Source organism: Xiphias gladius, chromosome 12 (genome assembly GCF_016859285.1).
Source record: "Xiphias gladius isolate SHS-SW01 ecotype Sanya breed wild chromosome 12, ASM1685928v1, whole genome shotgun sequence".
Taxonomy (NCBI): Eukaryota; Metazoa; Chordata; class Actinopteri; order Istiophoriformes; family Xiphiidae; genus Xiphias; species Xiphias gladius.
The window spans coordinates 10,963,809-10,985,299 of record NC_053411.1 but is presented as its reverse complement, the minus strand read 5'-3'; the positions used below and the strand labels follow the sequence as shown (position 1 = coordinate 10,985,299).

The window sequence follows — 21,491 nt, the reverse complement described above, 5'->3', positions numbered from 1 at the left end:
GGGACAGCAAACTAGTAATTTGTCTATTTTTTTAGTTGTTGAACTCTAAGCCGAGTCTCTGCGTTTTTAAACTACTTCATGTGTGTCTGTTCTTAAACGGCAGGACAGAGTTGCCCCTGAAGCAGCCATTATTTCTGTAAAAAGCTATGAAAAAAAAAAAAAAAAACCCACTATTGGCCTTACTGAGTAATTAGTCTACAGCATTTTGGAAAAGGTGTGATTGAGCAAGTATGCAACACTGCAATAACATGTCAGTGACCGGACTTTTTTTCCTACTCTAAATAAACTGAAAAAACAAGGAACCAAAAGCACCAGTAGGTTTTGTCTTTTCTTCATGGCATTTTTGTTTTACAGCCCCTCCCCTCAAAAAAAAACAACACTTTTAACCATCCTTCTGTGCATACTGTCTGTCAGTTTATTTTTATTTTCTATAAATCAGGAAGATATGATTTGTTATGTAACAGCCTGTACAACGCAACATACAGTAAAACAAACGAACAAAAAAAAGAAAGGAAAAAAAAAAAATACAAATCAAATTGTACAAAGCAGCACTGGGCCGTAAAGAACCCATAATAATATTTTTCACATTTTTGATTGGAGGTTTGTCCTTTGCCAAACCCCGCGGATCTTCCATCAGTCAAATCACAGCTGCTCTTAGAAGGTGACTGAGCTTCTTTAATTACAATTTTTGAGTGTAACTCCTCAAAACTGTGCCTTGGAAAAACAAAACAAAAAATGTTGGGGTTACATGTTCTGTAGCAGGTTTATCAAATTGGCAACAGGACTGAGAACGGTGAAAAAGAAAGAGACGCTTTGGAAAGCTGTTCAAATACAATCAGTCATTAGGTGGATGTTTTTGGATTAAATAAAACCCCTTGTATAAACATTTTTGACAAATGTAAATCAATGTTAGACGACATAATAGAACAGCAGAGCCCTAACTGATAACATTCACATGTAAACACCAGTAAAGGTCGTGGTGTGCAGACGACTCGACGTCCCGCTGATCTGGTCGCCTCTCTGTTGGGTCTGGAGGTCCTGCCCGGTAAACAGTCATGCATGACGGATGGATGGAGCGGAGGTGTGAGTGGGTCGGGTGTAAACGACGGAGGAGAGGGCTAGAGCGGGAGCGATGCCTAAAACCCTTTCAACCCTTTGGCTTCAGTCCATTTAACCACTGTTAAAAGAAATGCTCGCCATTTTAGGAATAACGGTTATTCGCTTCTGAAGATAAGACGCCACTCCTCTGTATGTTTGCTAACACGAAGCTACAGCCAGCCACAGACCGCTGGCCTCTCTCTGTTTAAAGGTAAAACCCACCTACCAGAACTTCTAAAGCTCACTAGTTAACACATTATATCTCGGTTGTTTCTTTCTGTGCAAAAGCTCAAGTGTAGAATCGTTAACTCGCAGCCGTACAGGTGGCTCTGTGGCGAGCAATTTGTTGGCCCGGACTGTTACCAGTTGCCAGGCAACCCAGGGAGACTCCACTGGTTGCCTGGCGACTGGTCCATGAAATAATTTGGCAGATAATTGGCGGTTTTTCTTTTTACACTTAAGCTTATGTAGGGATTTAAACGTACGAGATGAAATGTGTCAATCAGTGGCCAACAGGTGGATGTTGTTACATCCGGGCCGGTTGCTGGCCCGGCTCGGGACCTTTCCCAGACGGTTCCCACAGAAAAAGCTTAGGGAAGCGACCGCTTGCTGCACTTGAGCGGAGTAGGGGGCGTTTTAGCAGACCCACATTTGCCAAATCAGTCACTTAGTCCTCATCAAAATACTTTCTCATGTATTAGTAAAAAAAAACTTTGAAAACTCTCTCGCGTTTGTGTGGCTTGACCCAATCCGTTTTCGACTGCAGCGCCTTCCACAAGCATCACAAAGGTGAGATTTATATCTTGTCAGAAGTGTTTTCAAACTAGATTTTTCGGGTTAACGGGAGAACAGACTTCAAGGATAGAGACTTAGTGGTTTGTTTGTTAAATGTAACAAACAATGTCCAATAAAAAGCAGCACGCAGCCGCCTCCCTATACCTCTCTATGGGAACCATCCGGGAGAGTGCCCAAAGGGCTGGCTGGCTGTAGCTTCATATTTACTGTACAGACATGAGTGGTATAATCTTATCTAACCCTTGGCAAGAAAGCGGATAAGCTTATTTCCCAAAACGTATAAAAGTTCCTTTAAATCTTTGCGCTTGTGCCAGCAGCAGTAGGTGTATCACAACCCACCAAATATAGAAGTAAATATATACATTTTTTTTTTTTTTTTTTTTTTTTTTTAAATATTTCATCATGTAGCTTGTAGCACAACAGCTGTAAAGCTGGAACATAGTTTGCCATTCAATATCCCGCACTATGTTGTGGCTTCCCATAAGATTTAGGAGGTTTTTTCAGAAGTCAAATTTTTCTGTCACGATTTCCAGTTTTCTCCACAGTTTTAAGTCTGTGATTGTTTTTCCATTAAACAAGAGGAGTAAGAAGTGATGCTGGGCCTTAAAAGAGATGCAAACAGGACTAATAAAGTAGCCAGACTTCTAATGTGGAGACATGAAGAGGACAGCAACATACAGTGGTACATGTGTAAACATTTTTTTCTTCCTCCAGTTTTAAAATCCCCCCCCCTTCCCAAAGAAGTCACAATTACAAGACCCTTGGGTTCAGTCTCAGATTCAAGTGTCTTCCTGTTTTTTTTTTTTCTGTTTGTTTTTTTAAAGATTTTTGTGAAAACATTGTCACTCTTACTTCTTTTTTTTTTCCTCCTTTTTTTTGACCCACATTTCAGTCTTTTTAGGTGACAGTCTGTTAACATGCAGGTTGGCAGGGGACAGCTCCTCCTCTAATAAAAACACTGACCAGAGCAGAGGTGATAAGTGTTTAAAATAAGTGCCAAAAGAAACTGAAAAAAAAAAATAGCGGTTTGTGAGGGTGGAAGAAAATAAGATTTTGGGAAGAATGAGAACAAAAATGTGGCAAAAAAAACCCAAAACAAAAAAAAAAAACCTCACCGCAAATGAACAAGCATGTCGTGTCGATGAGAAGTTAGTTAAAAAAAATAGCCCACGAGTGTCCGAAACATAAAGTGCAGGCAGTGTCTGTTCTTCTTTGAAACCGCCATAGCCCCCGGCCGTTAAAAAGACTCCGAGAGCAAACAACCAAAAACCAACCAAATTAAAAAAAAAAAAAAAAAATCAATAATGCTGAATTGTCAACAATCCACAGTAGGAACTGCTAGATTCCAGAGGAGTCTCTTGCTCAAGGCAGGGGTTGGATTTGGTTGTCAGTTTATTAAAAGTACAAGGAGTGCCACACGGACCCTCCCCACTTCCACCCGAATGCCTCCCTCGTTGCTCCTTTCACTCGATCCGGATGAGTAGTCCATAGAGGAGCGTGCCGCCCTGCTCCTTAGTGATCCACTCGATCTCTGAGTTGCTGAAGCGAGGGTCCAGGGGCTCGCTGTGGCCGAGAGTCTGGGGTCCCACTTTGTAGGAGCCCGGACGCACACACACCTGGAATCCCACCTGTGCCTGGTGGCAGCGGTGAGAGCGGGGGTCCCGAAATCTGCATGAGGACAAGGAGAGTTAGAGTGAGTGTCCTCTTGCAAAGGAAGAGCTTTTTTTGGCATTTCTCTGGAATTCCTGTGTACAAATTGCACATAAAAACAGGTGGACTTACTGCACTTTGGGAGCAAAGATCTCCAAACCGGAGTAGCGCATGGTGGGGGAGAGCCGCACTCTGGGAACCTCCCTGCCGGGGGCGCTGTTCTCCTCTGGCTCGCTGTAGCCGTTAGGCCCCTCTGCCTTCACCGGAGACACTGAGAAGATGGACGACGTCCCTGCAACATGTCAGGTACACTTTCAGGCATTCACTTGATGCTCTTCTCTAATGGTTGAGTGCAACAGCAGAATGCGCTGCATCGCATTTTTCAGCAACAACAGTAACACGTACTAGAGTCAAAAGGTCAATCAAATATTCCTGGGTTTGTGGAATGATTGTATGTCAAAGAACTAGTTAAAAAGAAATGTGAAAATGCTCCATAATGAGAAAAAAAAAAAAAAAACACCATTTCCATTACACAGGGTGCGTCTTTGTAAAAAGGAATCAGTCATCTTCCTACCAGGCAGCAGCTGGCTGTGGTCCAGCGTGCGTCGCAGGGCTCCTACACTTGTGCCGTGGTACGCAATGTGCCACTTCTTCAGTGCATTAGAAACCTCACAGTGGGGCTTGATCCTGCACAACGAGGGCACATACAGTTATAGACACACATCCACCCACAGGCAGAGCGAATAAACAGGGCAAGTAAACCTACTCAGAGGGATTAAAAGGGGATTCACTCATTTTCTAAACTTTCACCCCGGTACGAAAGCACCGAGCTACAGCTGTTGGTAATACTGCACCAGCTTCACGCCTCATAACTGCAGATTGATTAGCCAGTCTATCCTATGTACCTCTCTGCTTTGTCGTATATTTGGATGAGACACCGTCCTCTCACCTGAGGGCAAAGCGGCACCATCCGAAGGGCAGGGCGTAGTCACGCGGCGGCTCGCCTCTCTTGTAATACGCCTCGTCACCTCGAAGCTTGTGGCACGACTCACAGTAGCACAGGTTGTACTTGGCATCTTCGTTGAAGTAACCATCTTAACGAACGGCGGTGGAGAAGACAGGCCGTGATTGTTATGATTTTAGTTGCGAGACAGAGCTCACGGCAGAGAGGCTGCGGTAAACAACTCACCTGGCAACGTGAGCAGGTCCTTGAAGCGCGAGCACAGTGCCTGGTACTCACAGGTCTTGTTGGGGTTGACTTCTGGAGGGGGCGTCCAGCACACACTCTCTTTGATTCCTGCATATGAGAACACGGTCAGAGAGTCAGTCAAAATATAGAGAACTCAATACTTTAAAGATTGAGCAGTTTTTCAATGAAAAGAAAAAAGAAAACTGTTGCAATCTTACCATCAACCATGTCGGCCTTCTCCATGTCGCCCTGACAACGGGTCTCACCACTCTCTCCACCCACAGCTGGCACATTGTTTGTGACTATAGTGACCTGCCATAACGACAAAACATTCATTAGCATATCATCGTGGGTTGTAGGTGACAGGGATGTAACACCTCACTTAACTGGTCTTCAACTGACGTCAGACCATTACAAACCAACTTTGATGAGTCTAAGTGTGATCTAGACTTGCACTACATCCACACTGAGCCATCACATTTTTAAAACGCTGTTACACAACGTGCATCCACACTAGTGTTTCCAAGTTGTTTCCATAAAGATCTACTTCCACAGTGAAACACCAAAACCATAGGAGAGGTGCTACATCTCTTCTTTGCTGTCCTATTTTCAGTCAGTAAATAACGACACTGTGTCACAGCCCACATCTGATCAGAAGCAGAACATACAGTCTGGTTATTCTACTGAGTGCCAAACCTCCATTTAGTCCGCTCCTGCTCTCTGTGATCAACCATGCTGTGTGTCAATGCAGCCGATTTCACAGTTGTTTGACGAGGGAAGCAAGTGTGAAATAGTGTTTTTAAAATTGCTGCGCTGCCGATCAAATCATTATTTTATAATTGCGCCATCATCTGACAAAACAACGGAGTGATCACAGACAAAGTTAGAGGAGACAAAAGTTTGCATTTACAGCCACAAACTCCTGCAAAAGTTGTCATAAATGAATGACCAATTTCATTTTACTAAAATCTGTCATAGTATTATACTTGAAAGCCCCCAAAATATGAATTGTTTTCTAAAATTATAGGATTTCATTATAGGAAAACGATAAATTGAGTAATAAGATTAAGTTTTTAATTTCTGTTTTCAAAAAATATGGTAAACATTCCCTATAAGATACCAGAATGGAAACAAGGTGCACAGACGTGACTGTTTATTTTGTGCGTGGTGCGGCATGTGTGTGCAGACCTGTTCACACTGGCCGTAGAGGTCGATGAAGGGGTAGCAGGGTGAAGGGATGTCCTGCGCCGCCACACCCTGGTCCATGCCGTTGACATAGAGGTGGAGACAACTGTTGGTGTCCACCAGCAGACCCAACACCGTCCCCTCTGGACAAGTGTCCAGATTAGGTCCATAGTTCTCACATATCTGAGCAGGAGAGGAAAGAGCGGTGAAAGGGAAAAGAGGAAAAGAAAAATCCGAGGAGCGAAGAGAGAAAATGAGCCAGGGGAGAAGTGTTTGGGGGGACGATGGTGGAGGAAGTAAAAATGGAGGACACGAGAGAAAAATAAGAAAAGATCATTCAAACAGTTGAGGCGGATTATTTGTTTCTCGTGTAGGACGAAAATAAACAGACATTGACAGTGTTTTTTGAGTGTGTGTGCGTACCTTCAGCGAGTTGTGGAAGACAGAGTCTCTCTGCAGCAGCCAGGCGGAGCGTTTCAGACAGCACGCTGTGGAAGGGAAGTTGAGCCGGTCAGGGGAGTGACCTATCACCCCTAACGACAGCGACGACGTCCATGACGGATTCAGACGGTCGATCTGAAACTGGCAACCAAAAAGAGGCCGTTGACAATCTGGAACAGTTGCAGCCTAAAATATCACCACTTCTACCAAGAAAATAAAAAGAAAGCACACTTATTATTATTATTATTATTATCATCTATTTTTATTATGCTAATTAGTTTATTTCCTTGTTAAAAAGTATCTTTAAATTGTCATACAAACATCAGACGTAAGCCAACGGGAGAAAACCTATGCACTGATGTATAAAAAAAAAAAAATATTGATATATTTGTTATTGATCTTGAATCTGTCACCTATTTAACTGAGACCACTTCAGTCTCCATTATGAAAATCTTTAATCACAACAAGATACTGTATATTTGTCCTTTTACAGCTTTATTTAGTATGTAGTATTACATCTGTAAACCACACCAGACTAAGTGCCTTTTATTCCAAAGTCAGTTCTCAAAAATAAAGGAACTCAACCCTACAGACACCAAACTATGCAGTACCTGGAACAGCTGCTGGCGAGCCAGCGGCTGGGCGGTGACCAGCAGGCCCTGGTTGTAGCTCGACACTCTGGCCGCTGTCAGGTTCTGGTTGGACAGCTGGATGTTTTTGCCGTGGTTTTCCAGGAACGCCATGACGGTGGGGACCAGCGCACACGGCTCAGCCTCAACCTGGAGGCAGCAAGAGGTGAGATGAAGAGCTGATCAAAGGTGTTCGATCTGGATCGACACTAAAATCTGATCAACCAATTCTTGGGCCAAACTGTCCGAATGTCTGCCACATCGGTCTGTAACTTTTGGATATCTTGCTGACAGACAGACTCTCTTTGGGCTCCTACCTCCCTGACAGGAGTGCTGTCCTCCTCTCCTTCACTGCAGCTGTCTGAGGAGAGCGAGGGCGCCTTCACGCTCTCCATGTCCTCCATCAACGAGGAGCTGACAATGGACACAGCTGTTATCCGCCCATAAAGGTCCAGGACTGCATACACATTCTGCAAGAAGCAAGAGCAAGGTGCTGAACGGCAGTTTGGAGCCAAGTAGCTTTTACTGGGTTGTAGACGTGTACACTGTAGATGTGTGTGCTTGCGCATGTGAGAGAGAGAGTGTACCTTGGCCACGGCAGTAGAAGCAGGTCCCATGTCTTCTCCGTCAATGAAGACGTGCATGGTGTCATCACTGCACCTCTTCACACCCACACGGTTCCCAACCTGGAAACACACATGTAGTCTTAACGTCTACTGTTTCAGGTAATGTGTACAGTGTTTAGGTAGAGGAGAGACAAAATATTCATGTGCACAGCTTAGTTTGTCCAAATTGTACAAAGTTTTTTGTCTTCTAGAAGAGCACAACACCTATTTTATACAGAGACTGTACAAAGTGTAGTGATGTGCTGATATAAACCGCTGGTGATTGTTTAAAAAATACACTGTAAATGTACTTAAAAATAGACTCTAGATAAAAATTAATTGCAGATAAGAATCCTCAAGCAATACCGTGATTTTCAAGAGTTTATCAGTCAGTATTGTTCGTTTGATGAAAAATCATTTGTCTTGTCTATCTCATAAAATGGATTAGGTTTTAATTAAAATGGGAATAGTCTATTTCATGCAACAACTGCTAATCACAGAATATTAGTCTATAAAAAATGAGGTAAGGATTGGAGTGATGTGGCTTTTATCTGTTTTTAAAGCTCAGGTCACAGCTGGGAGAGAGCAGTGGGTGCGGCTTACCGTCAGCCGGTCCAGTGAACAGCCGTAGTTCTGGCGCTGCAGCACGCCGTTGCGACGGACCTCAGAGCCGCAGAGCAGCCAGGTGACCTTGGTGCGAAGCTGCGGGAGGGAGGGGGAGAGACCTGACAGCGGGCAGGACGGCAGCTCCGGAGGTGCCAGTGTGGTCAGACCGATGTGCAGCGAACCGCACCACTGCTCATCCACTTCATCAATCCTCACCTGCAGAGACAGAAGTAGAAAGAGAAGGGAATCAAAGGGGAAGAAAATAAGTACTAGTTAGTAAAGAAAAACATTTATAAAGTCATTTTTATCAAAGTAAATGTATTTCTAATATATGCAGATACCAGTATTTAAGAGGTAAATGTAGCATATTATTTAAAAAAAAAAAAAAAAACAAGTTGGTTAATAGGTTCAGTTTCCGAGCATTTTATCGTAAAAAAGCGTCTCTTACCTCAAACAACTCGTCCGCTTTGAGTTCCTTCACACTGAACACAATTCCGTGAGCGTAACCTCCAACTCTGACGGCCTGGCAGCCTTCTCCGAGAAGCACCACGTTTTTACCGTGTTTACTGTGGAGCCTATGAGCAACGCCTGCTACTACACACACACACATACACACACACACACATGCGCACATGCACACGCACACAAAACAAAAAGAAAGATGGACATGAGGCTTTGAGGACAAGTGATATGTGACTTTTTATGTCTTTACTCTCTTTCTTCTACCATTTTGTTTATTTCCTAAACATTGATTTTTAAACATATACATGCAAAAACAGGTTTAATGCTACACCAATGTGTTAATCATTTTCAGAATCCCATAACACTGTATGTTAACATGTAAGCACAAATCTTAAGTTGGCTGAAACTATACAAAATAGTTATTTTACCAAACCTTTTACAGACTTTTTATACAATATCAATACTTAAAGATCTGGAAAGAATCAGACTTTATTTTTCCATGCTATTCCAGGGCTTTCCAGACCTCTGTAAGGACCCCGTTGAGTACCTGGTGAGTGAATGGGGAAGCTCTTCTCAGTGATATTGCTGGTACAGAGGCTGTTGTCCAGCGGGCCCGAGGAGCTGGTGATGGACACCTGAACACACTGACCATACAGGTCGATCACTGCATACACCTCTGGGGGGGGGCGAGAGAGAGAGCGAGAGCGGGATATGGATGAAGTATTAGATGATCAAATAAAAGTATTGGTATCATACACTCCCAACTCAAGTTAGTGCTAAACTAATGTGTTTGCAGCCAAGTCCTAGTTTCACATTTCTGATTTTTATTGACTATTCTTTACCTGGAGGTAAACCGGAGCAGGCGACACCCTGGTCCACGCCGTTGATGTAGTAGTGGAGGTCACCGCTGGCTGAGCGCATCATGCCAATCCGTGAGCCCGTGGTTAGGGAGTCCAGGTCACAACCGTAGTTGTTGCGCATCGTGTTGCCATCCTGCATTATGGCTGTTCCACTGTGAAAAAAGGAGGGGGGAAAAGAAAAAAAAAAAAGATTCTGAATGGAGGATCTGAACTCTGCTGAGGTTTTAGAAGTGCAATCCGTAATCCAAATGCAAACAATGTGTTGCCTCACAACCATAATTCAAAAAAACTTGAATCTGTTAATGCTCTGAAATTGATACAGGTCTGTTAATGCAAGGAAAAACAATAGACAACAGCTAAAAATATAAGAAGTCTAAGTTCCACAACCTTATTGTGTTTTTAGGTTTTCTAATAAATTCCTTTTTCTGGCAGCTCAACGTGACATCCAATAATTACAGAAAAATAATCTAAAAAAGAAAAGTTCACGTCTGTAATTCCTTGTTTTAAGGGTTCCAGGTGAAAAAGGTTTAAAACGTAAATAAACCAACTACAGCTACTAAAACTGAGAACATCAAAGTAACAGCTAATTGCATGTTTTAAGAACCTAATAAACAGCAGAAAATACATAAACAGGGTAATAAGTCTTTTGAATCTTCATTTTCACAGAGTGCATCACTACCTGAGCATCCAAGTGTCATAGTCGATATCAGTCATAGTGTTTGGAAACTCGAGCTCCTCTGGTCTGATGGCTGTCACTCCTGGACACACAGAGAGGGGAGGAGTACAACACCAGTGATTACACAGGAAATACATACATTTGTAACCTCTAAAATGCTGTTATAAAAATAAATGTTAGGTCACATAGAATAGATAGAGAAATAAAAACACACAGAAACACCACACCTGCTTCTATTGAACCCGACCAGCGGTCCACCATCTTCTGAATAACAATTTCAAACAGCTCTCCATCTCGAAGGCACCTACAACATGGACGAACCAAGTTAAAATCCTGGGGCAGCTGAATGCTCTTTAGTCTTTCCTGCAACCTCATGGGAAAAAGTTTCCGAGATGTTTCTCATGTACTGTTATGTACCGCATTTCAGTACTGATTCCCAACCTTCTCCACACAAGATGAAGTGCCCTCTTGACCATTTGGTTTACTCACCTTTCATTACCTGTTTGTATCTGGTGACGTCCTGACCACATCACTGATAACAATGACTGCTTGTGGATCATTTTAACAAAAACATACCTTGTGTGTATCATAATTACTCATTTTAACGCTGGTAAATGTCTCAAAACACACATTTTATGACTTAAAACCTTGAAATACTCTGCTGGGTTGTTGTCAATCTGTGTCACAAATTAGATTTAATTAGCACACTTTCTGCAGGTGGCTGAGCTTAAAACTACAGCACAGATGGCAGAATTGATGTGGAAGCCTGTTGAAAATTGCACCAGCAGTTAAAAAGTGATATCTCTGCATTTACACTATTGATTTTGATATATGGAAATATAATCATGATGTGAAATCTGTTGCTTCCAATGTGCCAGAGCATTAGCAACACCAACCAGTACAGGTGGGACTCAACAAGCAAATTTTCTCAGTAGCAGAGTCTGGGAAGAGTCTCCAGCCACGGGTAATGTACCAGTTGTAATGTTTTATGGATGGATATGAATCACCAAAAGTTATTTTGTCATTCCTTTCATCACCTGTTGGAAATGACAATAGCGTCGTTGAACTCGCTGCGGCAGTTCTGGCGCAGGGTGGTGCGCCCCCCGTTGGTGATGACAGCATTGGTGCCGTGTAGGTGGTGGAAACGCAGGTCGCTGGTCGTGGTGGCCCCGGCTACTGAGCAGGGGCTCCCGGGGGACATGGCCGTGGGGCCCTCTGAGCTGTCCTCTGGGAGCGGGGGGAGGTCCACTAAGAAAGGCAGAGAGGGGAAGTAGTTAGATGCGTAACTTAGAATCTCAGTTATTTTAGCATCCTAACTGTTTCTCGGCCTCCCGCTCTCACCCATGTCGTCCATGATGGTGGCCTGAGCAGCCTGTCCATAGAGGTCGACCACAGCATAGACGCTGGGAGGAACGTTCCAGGCCGCTGGGCCCTGAGCCACACCATTCACAAAGAAGTGGAGGCTGCCATCCTCTTTCCTCACCACTCCTACTGTGTCACCTGCCTGTGGGAGGGAAAAAGAAACCATAAGAAAGAGTGAATAAAACGTGACTGCAAATGAAAGGCTCAGGGTGATGGGTAAATAGGCAGGGAGTGACGGACAGCCGAGTAATAAAAAATAAATATCAGTCACCTTGAGCCGGTCCAAGTTGTGTCCGTACTCATCCAGTATCGTTGTTCCATTGTGCATCACACCGTTCCCTGTCATCATCCATGTCCCTGGAAAACATAACACAGCAAATTTTTGTTTTTTTGTTTGTGACGTCTCTGTTTGAAAGGTCTCTCACACATTCTCTCTGGTGACTCACAGGGAAATGTATTACTTTATTATGATTTATTATACAACTCTAAATCTTCCAACATTCATCACGTACCTCAGTAGAAACCAATGCTGAAAAGATTAAAAGATGAGTTTTTTTCTTTTGTTCCTGTTTTCTTTACCTGAGCGCAAGTTTGTCATGGTGGAGGGCAGCTGCAGGTATGCGGGGTTGTGCGTTGTGACACCGATTTCGATGGAACCCGCCCACTTGTCCACCATCTTGTCGATGCGGACCTGGAACACCTCATTGGAGCGCAGAGGCCGGCTGCTCAGGACCACGCCATGGTTGAAGTCATCAGTCGCACTGTGAGAATTGTGTTGTTAACTTGTGAGTACATCAATCTTTTGCGCTGAAGATACTGCATGTAAAGGATTCATACTTATTCTTGGCTGCAAACTTTGGTGGCTTTTTTCACACATTTACTGGTGACAAATTCAGTGACAATACTTTTTTGGTACCAATTGAAATGTGCTACCATAGTCCTGAATATTAAAAACCGTACTGTGCTGTAATCTTTTTTATATATTCTTTGATCAAATAGTTCCTTTTGTGTCCAATTTTATTTAGGCAAAATTCTCATTGAGGTAATTTTGTTTTAAAACATTTAACATTTGGATTTGGCTGCCTTTCTTGAAAGTGCATTTCACTTTCTGAAAGTGAGGTGAAAGTATCATTGTGGTATCAGTAAAACAAATCAACAACATATTTGAAGACAGAAGATGCCATAAACACAATAAAAAAGCCCCACTGACCCATGTTTTTATCATCAACCATCCAACGTAAATCTGTACAGTGGCACTAACCATAGTTTTAAATGATAATAAAAAGCTTGAATAATTCAAATTGTTCTCATGGGACTGAACGAGAATGAACATGAATGAAATGTCTAGAAACAGGAAGCTGAATAATTTTAGGTTGGAATTTAAAATCAAGCATGTACAGATTAAGAAAGCTTGCAGATAATTCAGGGGCAAAGATCGCAACATCATGACCCAGCAGGAAGGAGGTGGACTCACTGTGGCCGCAGCGCCGTCCTGCCGTCACTGATGATAGCAGCCTTCTGGCCACAGTTGGGGTGGAAGAGCAGGCGGTCGGGCCCCTCTGTGTCTGGAGTTAGGGAGAGAACCGGCCGGGGCCGACCGACATCGGGAGATAAAGCCCTCATGATAGCGTTGTTGCGTCTGAGGCGGTCACTGTGGTTGTGGTTGTGGACTATGGTGACTTTGACGGCCATGCCGTAGAGGTCGACCACACCGTAGACCACACCAGGGGTCTGGGCTGCTGCAACACCTGGGAAAAAATTGAGTGGTTAGGTGTGGAAACAGAATTACATACAGTTACAGTATTTCTTATGTCCAACTTGTGTTTTTAAGTATTGATTATAAGTAGGAAGGTTGTACATTAATTCTAGCTATTTTACAACAAGTGAAACAAAAAGATATGTTGATGTTCTACTAGGCCCCATCTTTACGTCTGAGCATATTGGTGAGTGCTTATTCATAACCGTCACAATCACATCACTCCATCCAACCCCGGCACTGAGCTTTCTTTGCTTCATGAAGGGTCTTGATGTGTCTCACCTTGGTCGATGCCATTGATGTAGAAATGGAGCGCTCCGCTGGCTTTGCGCATCAACCCTATGTGATCTCCCTCCTAAAACACGGTGTTGTTAGTTGATGGAGATTATAAAAACAGACATACTCACACGGTGGGTGGCAGAATGAAATGTGCATGTGTATGTCTGCATGTGTGGTAAAAAACCTGAAGTTCATCGAGGCTGAATTCACAGTATTCCCTGCGGGTTCCTTTCCCGTTGGTTAGTATCCCACAGCCACTCATCATGATTGTACCTGTTAACGAAAGCCAGAGTGTAATTAATTACCCAGTGATCTTCATTAAGCATTTTATGTATTGTTTAATACAGTTGTGTGTCTTACCTGAGCGCAGATTGGTCATAGTTGCAGGATAGTCCAGGTTGTTGGGGTTGTGTGTGGTCACACCAATCTCTATTGAGCCTGACCACTTGTCCACCAACTTATCAATACGGATCTAAAAAAAAAAAAAAAAAAAAACAACAACATAAACAAATTTAATCTCTTCAGCTATGGATAATTTTTAATTATTCATTTTCAGTTCTATTTTAGTCCAACCAAAATAAAGTGGTTTTCCCTGTGCAGCCTCAAGCCCAGAATTTCTAACACTCCAGTATATGATATTATAATAAGATATTACCTTGAGCTCTGGGAAATTGTGCCTATTTTCTGACATCCCACAGACTGAAAGATTAATCAAATAACCAAAAAAATGGCTTGAATTATATATATTGCATCTATATTTTTGAGTCCCCTCAAATATATTGTCAAATTATCAATATCAAGGCATTTAGTCAGAAATATTTTGATATTTAGTTAGTAAATATCATCCATTCTAACTGACTTGCAGACTGATAATTGCCAATACGTCAGTAGTAACTCATTATATTTCACTACATTATTCATGTATAACAAAAAAAACATCCCAGCATTGACTTGTGCGATATTTATCACCTCGAACATCTCGTTGTGTCGGAGCGGCCGGTTGGTCATCACCACGCCGTTGTTGAACTCGTCAAGTGGCCTCCTCCGCTCCGCCGTCTTGTTGTTGTTGCTCAGTTTGATCAGTATGCCACATTTCTCGTGGAACAGCAGCGCGTCATTGGTGGTCATCCCTCCTGTCAGAGCTGCTGGCCCCACCCCTCCATTACTAGCTGGACTGTTATTTATATTTCCACCCTCTCCACCACCACCACCAGTTGCTGCTCCTCCTCCTCCCGTTGTCCCCGTTCCATTGTCACTGTTCACTACACCTCCTCCGCTGCTGCTCCCTCTCTCATTTCTGGACGAGGAGTCAGTGCCTGCATTTCCTCCTCCTTCTCCTCCACCGCTGCCTCCTCCTGCTCCTCCACCTCCACCATCTTCCCCTCCGCCCTCATCCTCAGAGCGATAAAAAGATACTATTGCGTTGTTGAACACGTCGAAGAGCTGGTGCTCCGTTAGAACTGAGGACAGAAAGGAAGATGAGAATGGTTGTCAGTGCTGTTCCAAAAAATGTCCAAAAATGCAAATGCAAAAATGTCCATCAACTGATCTGAGGAGCACTTTCTTACCCGTGTCTGGGTCCAGGTTGTTGGGGAACTTGTCTGGTCTGTTGTGACTGCAGCTAAGCTCAGGCACTGACAGGAAAGCAGTGAAAGGGACACAACAGATGAAAACATCCAAACATACTGAGTGGCAGAAAAAAATGAAAAAACAAAAGCACATAAAATGATAGCTACCTTCATCTCCATTCATCATTCCATTCATTGCTGCCACATTCATCAGGGCCGTGCTCCCTGCATCCTCCCGACCCCCGCATACCACCACCTCTTCCTCCTCTTCCTCCTCGTCCTCCTCATCCTCCTCCTCCCCGTCCTGCTCTATTGTCTCTCTCTCCCTCTCTGCAGAGGGCGGTGGTGGCTCACAGCTCACCACCGTCACTTGAGTGCACTTGCCGTACAGGTCCACCACTGCCCAGAGCTTAGGCGGCAAGCCACTGGCGGCCGCACCGCAGTCCTGCCCATTAACCCAGAGGTGGAGCTCCCCGCGGGAGCTGCGCTGAATGCCCACGCGGTCGCCCTCAGCGAGCTGGTCAAGGTCGCGGCCGTACTCCTCCAGGACCGAGCGGCCATCACGCAGCACCGAGCAGCCCGACACGATCCAGGAGCCGCCCTTAAGGCCTGTGGCGCTGCTGGGGAAGTCCAGCGCGGCGGGGTCCAGTGCCGTCACGCCAATCTCAATCGAACCGCTCCACGAGTTCACCTGAAGTGTAATAGAGGAGAGCTTCAATTAGTATTTACAGGATTAACTATTTTGTTATATTTTTGACAAATTTTAACCATTAAGTTTGTAGTACGTCAAAAATACTGACATAGCATGGCCTTCCAATGTTAGAAGAGCCTGATGTTAACAACAGATTCAGAAGGAGAAAGAAGTAACAAAACAGTTGTCAGCAGCCGTTACTCATTTCATACAAAGACTTGATATGGAAGCATCTGAGCGGTGATGTGGGAACTACTGTTAAAAGAGCAAGGCGTGTACTAAAAACTGCAGGTAGATATTTATGGAAAGCGAAGTGTGCCTTATTGTTTGATCCGTCTTCTTATTTTTAGTCATTCTGTCAGTGAGGAACGTAGCTCTGGGAGGCTGCTTTGAAAATAAAGCAGGACAGTGTGGACACACTGTAACACATGAATGAAATCTCAGCCATGTGTCAACAACTGCAGTAAAAATTATTGAATTTTTAGCAGTTTGCAAGAAATGCTGTTTGAAAAAAAATTAACCCAGGTTGAAACAAATTTACTTCTAATTACCAGCACTCTCCTTGCTGCTCCATCGTACACTACAGTTGTATCACCATCCAGTGTCCAAAATGGGATGTTGAAAGCATACTGATGCAGAGAGGTAGTTGTGTGCACATCCAGGCCTATATTTAGACCTGGTGCAGGATACCAGATCAAAGAAAAAAAGAAAAAAAAAAGGAGATTATGCCATCCTGCTGACATCATGGTCAACTGATTAAACAAAAATAAATAAATAAATAAATGTGTAAGACTTGCAATACGATTCTTGGGGTCATTTAAAAAGTGGTGTATATTTTTTTTGTTCGATTAGATGACCATGACATCAGAAGAATGTAATCCGTTTTGTGCCTATATTTACCTTATCCTTTGTGGAGTTGGCCATTTGCCTAGCGATGACCAATAGCGTTGAAAACGCTGTCCTCCACCTTTCAGTTTAGTTTTGTAAGCTTTCACCTGGTGTGCACATACTCTCTTTTTTTCCTTTGTTAAGGTTAGTAGAGCTGGTGACAGATCATTAAATACGTGGCCATTCCTGCACTACTGCGCATTTTCTCTGAAGCTTGATAAGCCAAATATTTTATTTCATTAAAAAAATTATAATTTCTGGAGGCGCCTCCACCACAAAATGCAATTTTAGGAATGGACAAAACATGTTGGTAATACACATGTTTACATTTGATACCTAGAAAATCTGGGGATCGTTGCGTTACTAATCTAAGTTGAGGGAATTTTAAGTCCTCGGCTTTGTGAATTGTCAGATGACAGGTTTCCTAAATGACTGGACGCTTCTTAGGTGGTTAGTGACTGACATCTGGAGAAAGGATCTTAGCCAACCATCCTTTCTCCAGTTTTGTTATTTTCCCTGTATGATGACAGAAACAATATCAGGAATGTGAACTACCAGCTGCAATCCTTAAACATATACAAACAGAGCAAACAATATTTAAGCAAGCAAGCCTCACTTCATGATCTTGCCTTCCACTGCAAATTCAAGAAATGAAAACACCAAAAATATTACATTTTTATCTATCACACAAATGTTTCACTGCCAAACTCCTTGTGTCTTTGCATGACATTGGACTCATATCACATAACAATAAGCGTAATATATCCATTTCCTCCCAGAAACTCAAAATTCAACATAAGGTTGCAATAATGCAATATTTTATTGATCTCCAGGGGGTAAATTCGATGTTTTCCACATTTGTTATGCCTCCACAATGTGGATGACAGACTGCAATGTCAGCTATAACACAGACTCAGTGCAGCCGGTAGAGATTTAGAACCCAGCAGATGCTTGCTGACACAGAGGCATGGACGCACGTCATCTCATCTAGGAGGAGTGATCTCCTGGCTCGCTGCACTCCACCTGCTGCCCCTTGGAGAAAAACATCCAACAAAAAGCTACGCAGTTTGTGTCTCAAGCAAACAAGAATTTAGTCAAAAGTAATCTAAGATGTAAGATCAATATTCAACCACTCTTCTTTTCTTTTTTCCCCAGCCACTACACAGGACTCTAGTGTACGTTGGCAGAAATCCACCCCGATGAAGTGACCTTGAGCATAACATTGAAGCCCTACCAGCTCCTGGGATGTTTTTCTGCAGCTCACCTCTGTGCCAGAGAGAAAGCAAAACAAAATTTCCTTTAAGATTAATATTATTTTGAAAATTTTGTCCTGTCTGCCTCCTCCCCCTCATCTGTTCCCCTGGTGTCCTCCCCAGCTCTGTGGCAGGAGCTATGTAAGGCAGTGTGCTACGACAGCCCGAGTATCTGGGTTAACAGATTTAGCAGTAACTCAGCCTGACCGGGTCGCCGTGTGGAGGAGACAGACATCTCCTGCCCTCGCTCACTCACTTATGTAACAGCAGCCTGTGGGTGTCTGCCTCTCAGTCTTTCTCTGTTCAAAAGCCCGATGACTACAAGATGCACCCATACATGCCAAGTAGGAACACTGAGCAGCTTTTTATGAAATGAAAAATTGCATTGGATTTAAATTCAAGAGCAGTGCCCGAGAAGCATTGCTAAGACTATACAGAGTAGAAAAAGTGTCATCTCTCAGACCATCCACACACAGAGACAAAATCTTACAACTGAACTCTGAACAGTGGAGAGAGGAACAAAATTCTCACAATAAAAAGCAATATTTTGGAAATAAATTAACATGTTAAGAGTCAAACTATTGACAAAATTTGGACGAAGAAAGTGGCACATTAAATTCATTTTAACTGGGACGCATTCCTTTTTTGTTTATTTTTAAATACGGATATTTGTAAGTCAAATGTGACAAAAAAGTTAGGCTTCAGAACACTTAATTAACTGATACCTTCACTTTGACAGCTGCATTACTCTAACATATTCTTTGAAAATGAAATTGCCATTTTAACAGTAGAGGTAATATTGCCAATAAAAATAATAACATAAAAATATGGCACTGAAGTTGCATTTTAAGGCTAATGTTGGCCATATAAGTGTAATTTTCATTACTGATTAATTTGTCAATTACTTGTTTGGTCCGCACCACTCATCAATTAATGTTTGGTCCATAAAATTTCAGAAAATTGTTCATCACAATTTCTAAGATCCCAAGATGACATCTTAACATAGCTTGTATCATCCAACCAACATTCCAAAACCTAAAAAAATAGTTGATTATTTATCAACCGTTTCAGCTCTGACTGGCTGTGACTGATTCGGGTTAGAGGACATCTCCAGCTTAAAGTCTAAATATTGCGATTAATACACATAATACAAGCTATAGCATGTTTTTTCTTGCCAGGCTAGATCATTCCTTTGGATCACTTTGTAAACCACCTACCGCAAAGTTACTTTTTCCAGTCTTAAATACAAACTCCAAACCATTGATAGCATCCTACTCTGGGTAAACTGTCCAGTAAATCACTTCATTTGCTCTCTTGCATTAATTTCCAACTTCCACTTTAGCTTATTGGATGTCAGTGGACAGGATGGGCAGTGATGCCAATCTGTGTGCTCTGGGATGAGAAAACTATTGATTTTCAGACAGGCAACGCATGTCATGACAGAATACGAGGCTGTTTATGGGAGGCCTTGTCAGACTGAGAACACCATGAAGGATGGAATAACCATTTATATACATTAGGTGCTATTAACCTCGACGTTTTGCTTTACGGGCACTCACGCAGCTCAGCTCTGCATGGTACAGAATAACCTATCCATGGCCAATGGTCTTGGCTGAACACACTGTCATTTAGAGAGAATGTGTGTGTGTGTGTGTGAGTGTGGCCCAGTTGGCATTGGCACAGGTTCCAGAGGTGCCATGTTGTTGACAAACCCAGTACATTGGCAGACTGCAGAAGCAGAGGCCATTACAAGAGACAAGCTATTCTACAATGAAAACAGCCAAACAATCAATCAGACATGATATGGAGAGACAAGAGCACATAGCACAAACCATAGTTAACCACTAATGTTAAAGCAATATGAATTCCACATGTTCTACTGAAGGAAATGAAGGGAATTTGACAGGACACGACTGCTAATAGGAGAATACATGTCAACCTTAAGAGACATTTTAGGTAATAATGGGATCTTTGCGGACCACAAGTACTGTATCTTGGTTTGATAACAACAGAAGTAGTATGAATAAGTGACACGTATCTCAAAAAAGTTATAACTAAAAACTGGTGTGAAACCTTTTGAACTTTAAAAAGGAGATTACATACTGTAGTAACGGATATACAACAATGTTTTCCTGAGGGAAACACTCCCAGAAAATGGGAAAAAATGGATCGCCGTCATTGCAAACAAAGAGTAGTCGGTCATATCTGGATAAATCTAATAACAATATGGACAGTCGATTTAAGAAATTGATACACTGCTTAGTCTTGTTTTCAATTGCAAAATATCTTTAAATTGTTACAAATAAAAAGTGATTAAAAAATACAGTGATAGTCCGTTTTCCCAGCGATGAAGAATGCATGTTTACATACCTGTAATAAATGAGTTATTCCTTTTAGTGCTCAAGCTTCTCATGCATTGCATTGCTTGATCGGAGCTGGTAATGTCTGAATGTGCTTTGTGCTCGGATCAAGATGTTTGTAAATATTAAGGAGACACGCTCAGTCCTTTAACATGCAACTCTGGATATTATTACTGACACTGGAAACAGAAAGCAGTTGCTAATTGTACGCATTAGTGGCTCTTTAGGTTCACACATAGCCTTTAAGTCACTAGGACTTCCCGGTCTGGTGTGAGCACTGCAGTATTAGCCACTGGGGCAGACTGGCAGAGAGGCTGACAGGCACCGACGACTGTCACTCCTACAAAAGAACACGAGACAGAGCCACATTAGCCGGCTTGACTGAACCCCTGTGGCACCACACCAATTCCTTGTCAACACACAACAGAGACCCCATAGCAACTTCCAGAAAGGCTAGCCCCGGCTAGCCTGGGACCAAACCGCCTGCTACAGCTAGCGGCTCATTAGCATGGCTAACTGTTTGTGCCGAGGCACCACAGGCAGGGTGTCGTTAGCTCGGCGATCCGTTCAACATTTCTACACATAAAAATGTCTCTATTAAGCCTCTCTGTCCCTGATAGATCTCTGACAGTGTGTGCAATTCGCCCCTGAATAATCCTGACAGCCGCTGTCGCTGTCAAGCCGTGTGAACCGCCCTGAGCAGCAGGGGCTCCTCACTGCGGACAGTGACAGAACCCCGGCCCGTCCCACCAGCGCTGCTCCCGCATTCCCGCTGCTCTCGCCCCGCTCAGGAGGGAGCAGCGGCGGCGGCCTGTTGTTGTTTACCTTCTTGTCAATGCGGACGGTGAAGACATCCCGGTCCCTCAGCGGCTCCTTGCTAAGCACCAGTCCATGGTTGAACTCCTGGACTGGCTGGTTGCGCCGGGCGGTTCGGTTCGAGTTGGACAGGCCGATCAGCTTTCCGCTCCGCGGATGCAGCTCCGCCGCCATCTTCAGTGGGCGGCCAGTGTTTACGACACTCGGGGTTTGCGACAGTAACGTTATGGCATCCGGTAGATTTCTGCTATCGAAACGATTGAACCTCACCACACCCTTTTAGCATTACCTTATATATTTTTTATAAATTATGGAATGATTT

General features: G+C 43.2%; 1 protein-coding gene across 2 annotated transcripts; it reads right to left on the bottom strand.

Moving 5' to 3' along the window:
• Nucleotides 1-392: 392 nt before the first annotated feature.
• On the bottom strand, nucleotides 393-21,343 carry neurl4 (neuralized E3 ubiquitin protein ligase 4). 2 transcript variants are annotated; one of them, XM_040141309.1, is made up of 29 exons: nucleotides 21,179-21,343; nucleotides 15,330-15,852; nucleotides 15,162-15,227; nucleotides 14,563-15,053; nucleotides 13,954-14,065; nucleotides 13,778-13,866; nucleotides 13,597-13,669; nucleotides 13,033-13,306; nucleotides 12,138-12,319; nucleotides 11,830-11,915; nucleotides 11,538-11,700; nucleotides 11,234-11,444; nucleotides 10,424-10,500; nucleotides 10,200-10,278; nucleotides 9,503-9,672; nucleotides 9,208-9,336; nucleotides 8,647-8,792; nucleotides 8,196-8,414; nucleotides 7,575-7,673; nucleotides 7,305-7,457; nucleotides 6,970-7,137; nucleotides 6,341-6,499; nucleotides 5,921-6,100; nucleotides 4,951-5,044; nucleotides 4,733-4,840; nucleotides 4,493-4,637; nucleotides 4,118-4,230; nucleotides 3,676-3,835; nucleotides 393-3,561 (listed from the first exon to the last, which is right to left on the bottom strand). In XM_040141309.1, the coding sequence occupies exons 1-29, from the start codon at nucleotides 21,341-21,343 to the stop codon at nucleotides 3,357-3,359; spliced, it is 4,839 nt and encodes a 1,612-aa protein (XP_039997243.1). In that variant the 3' UTR covers nucleotides 393-3,356. The 2 variants fall into 2 exon arrangements, with proteins under 2 accessions (XP_039997243.1, XP_039997244.1); XM_040141310.1 differs by having other exon boundaries at nucleotides 8,647-8,789.
• Between the last annotated feature and the right edge of the window lie 148 nt (nucleotides 21,344-21,491).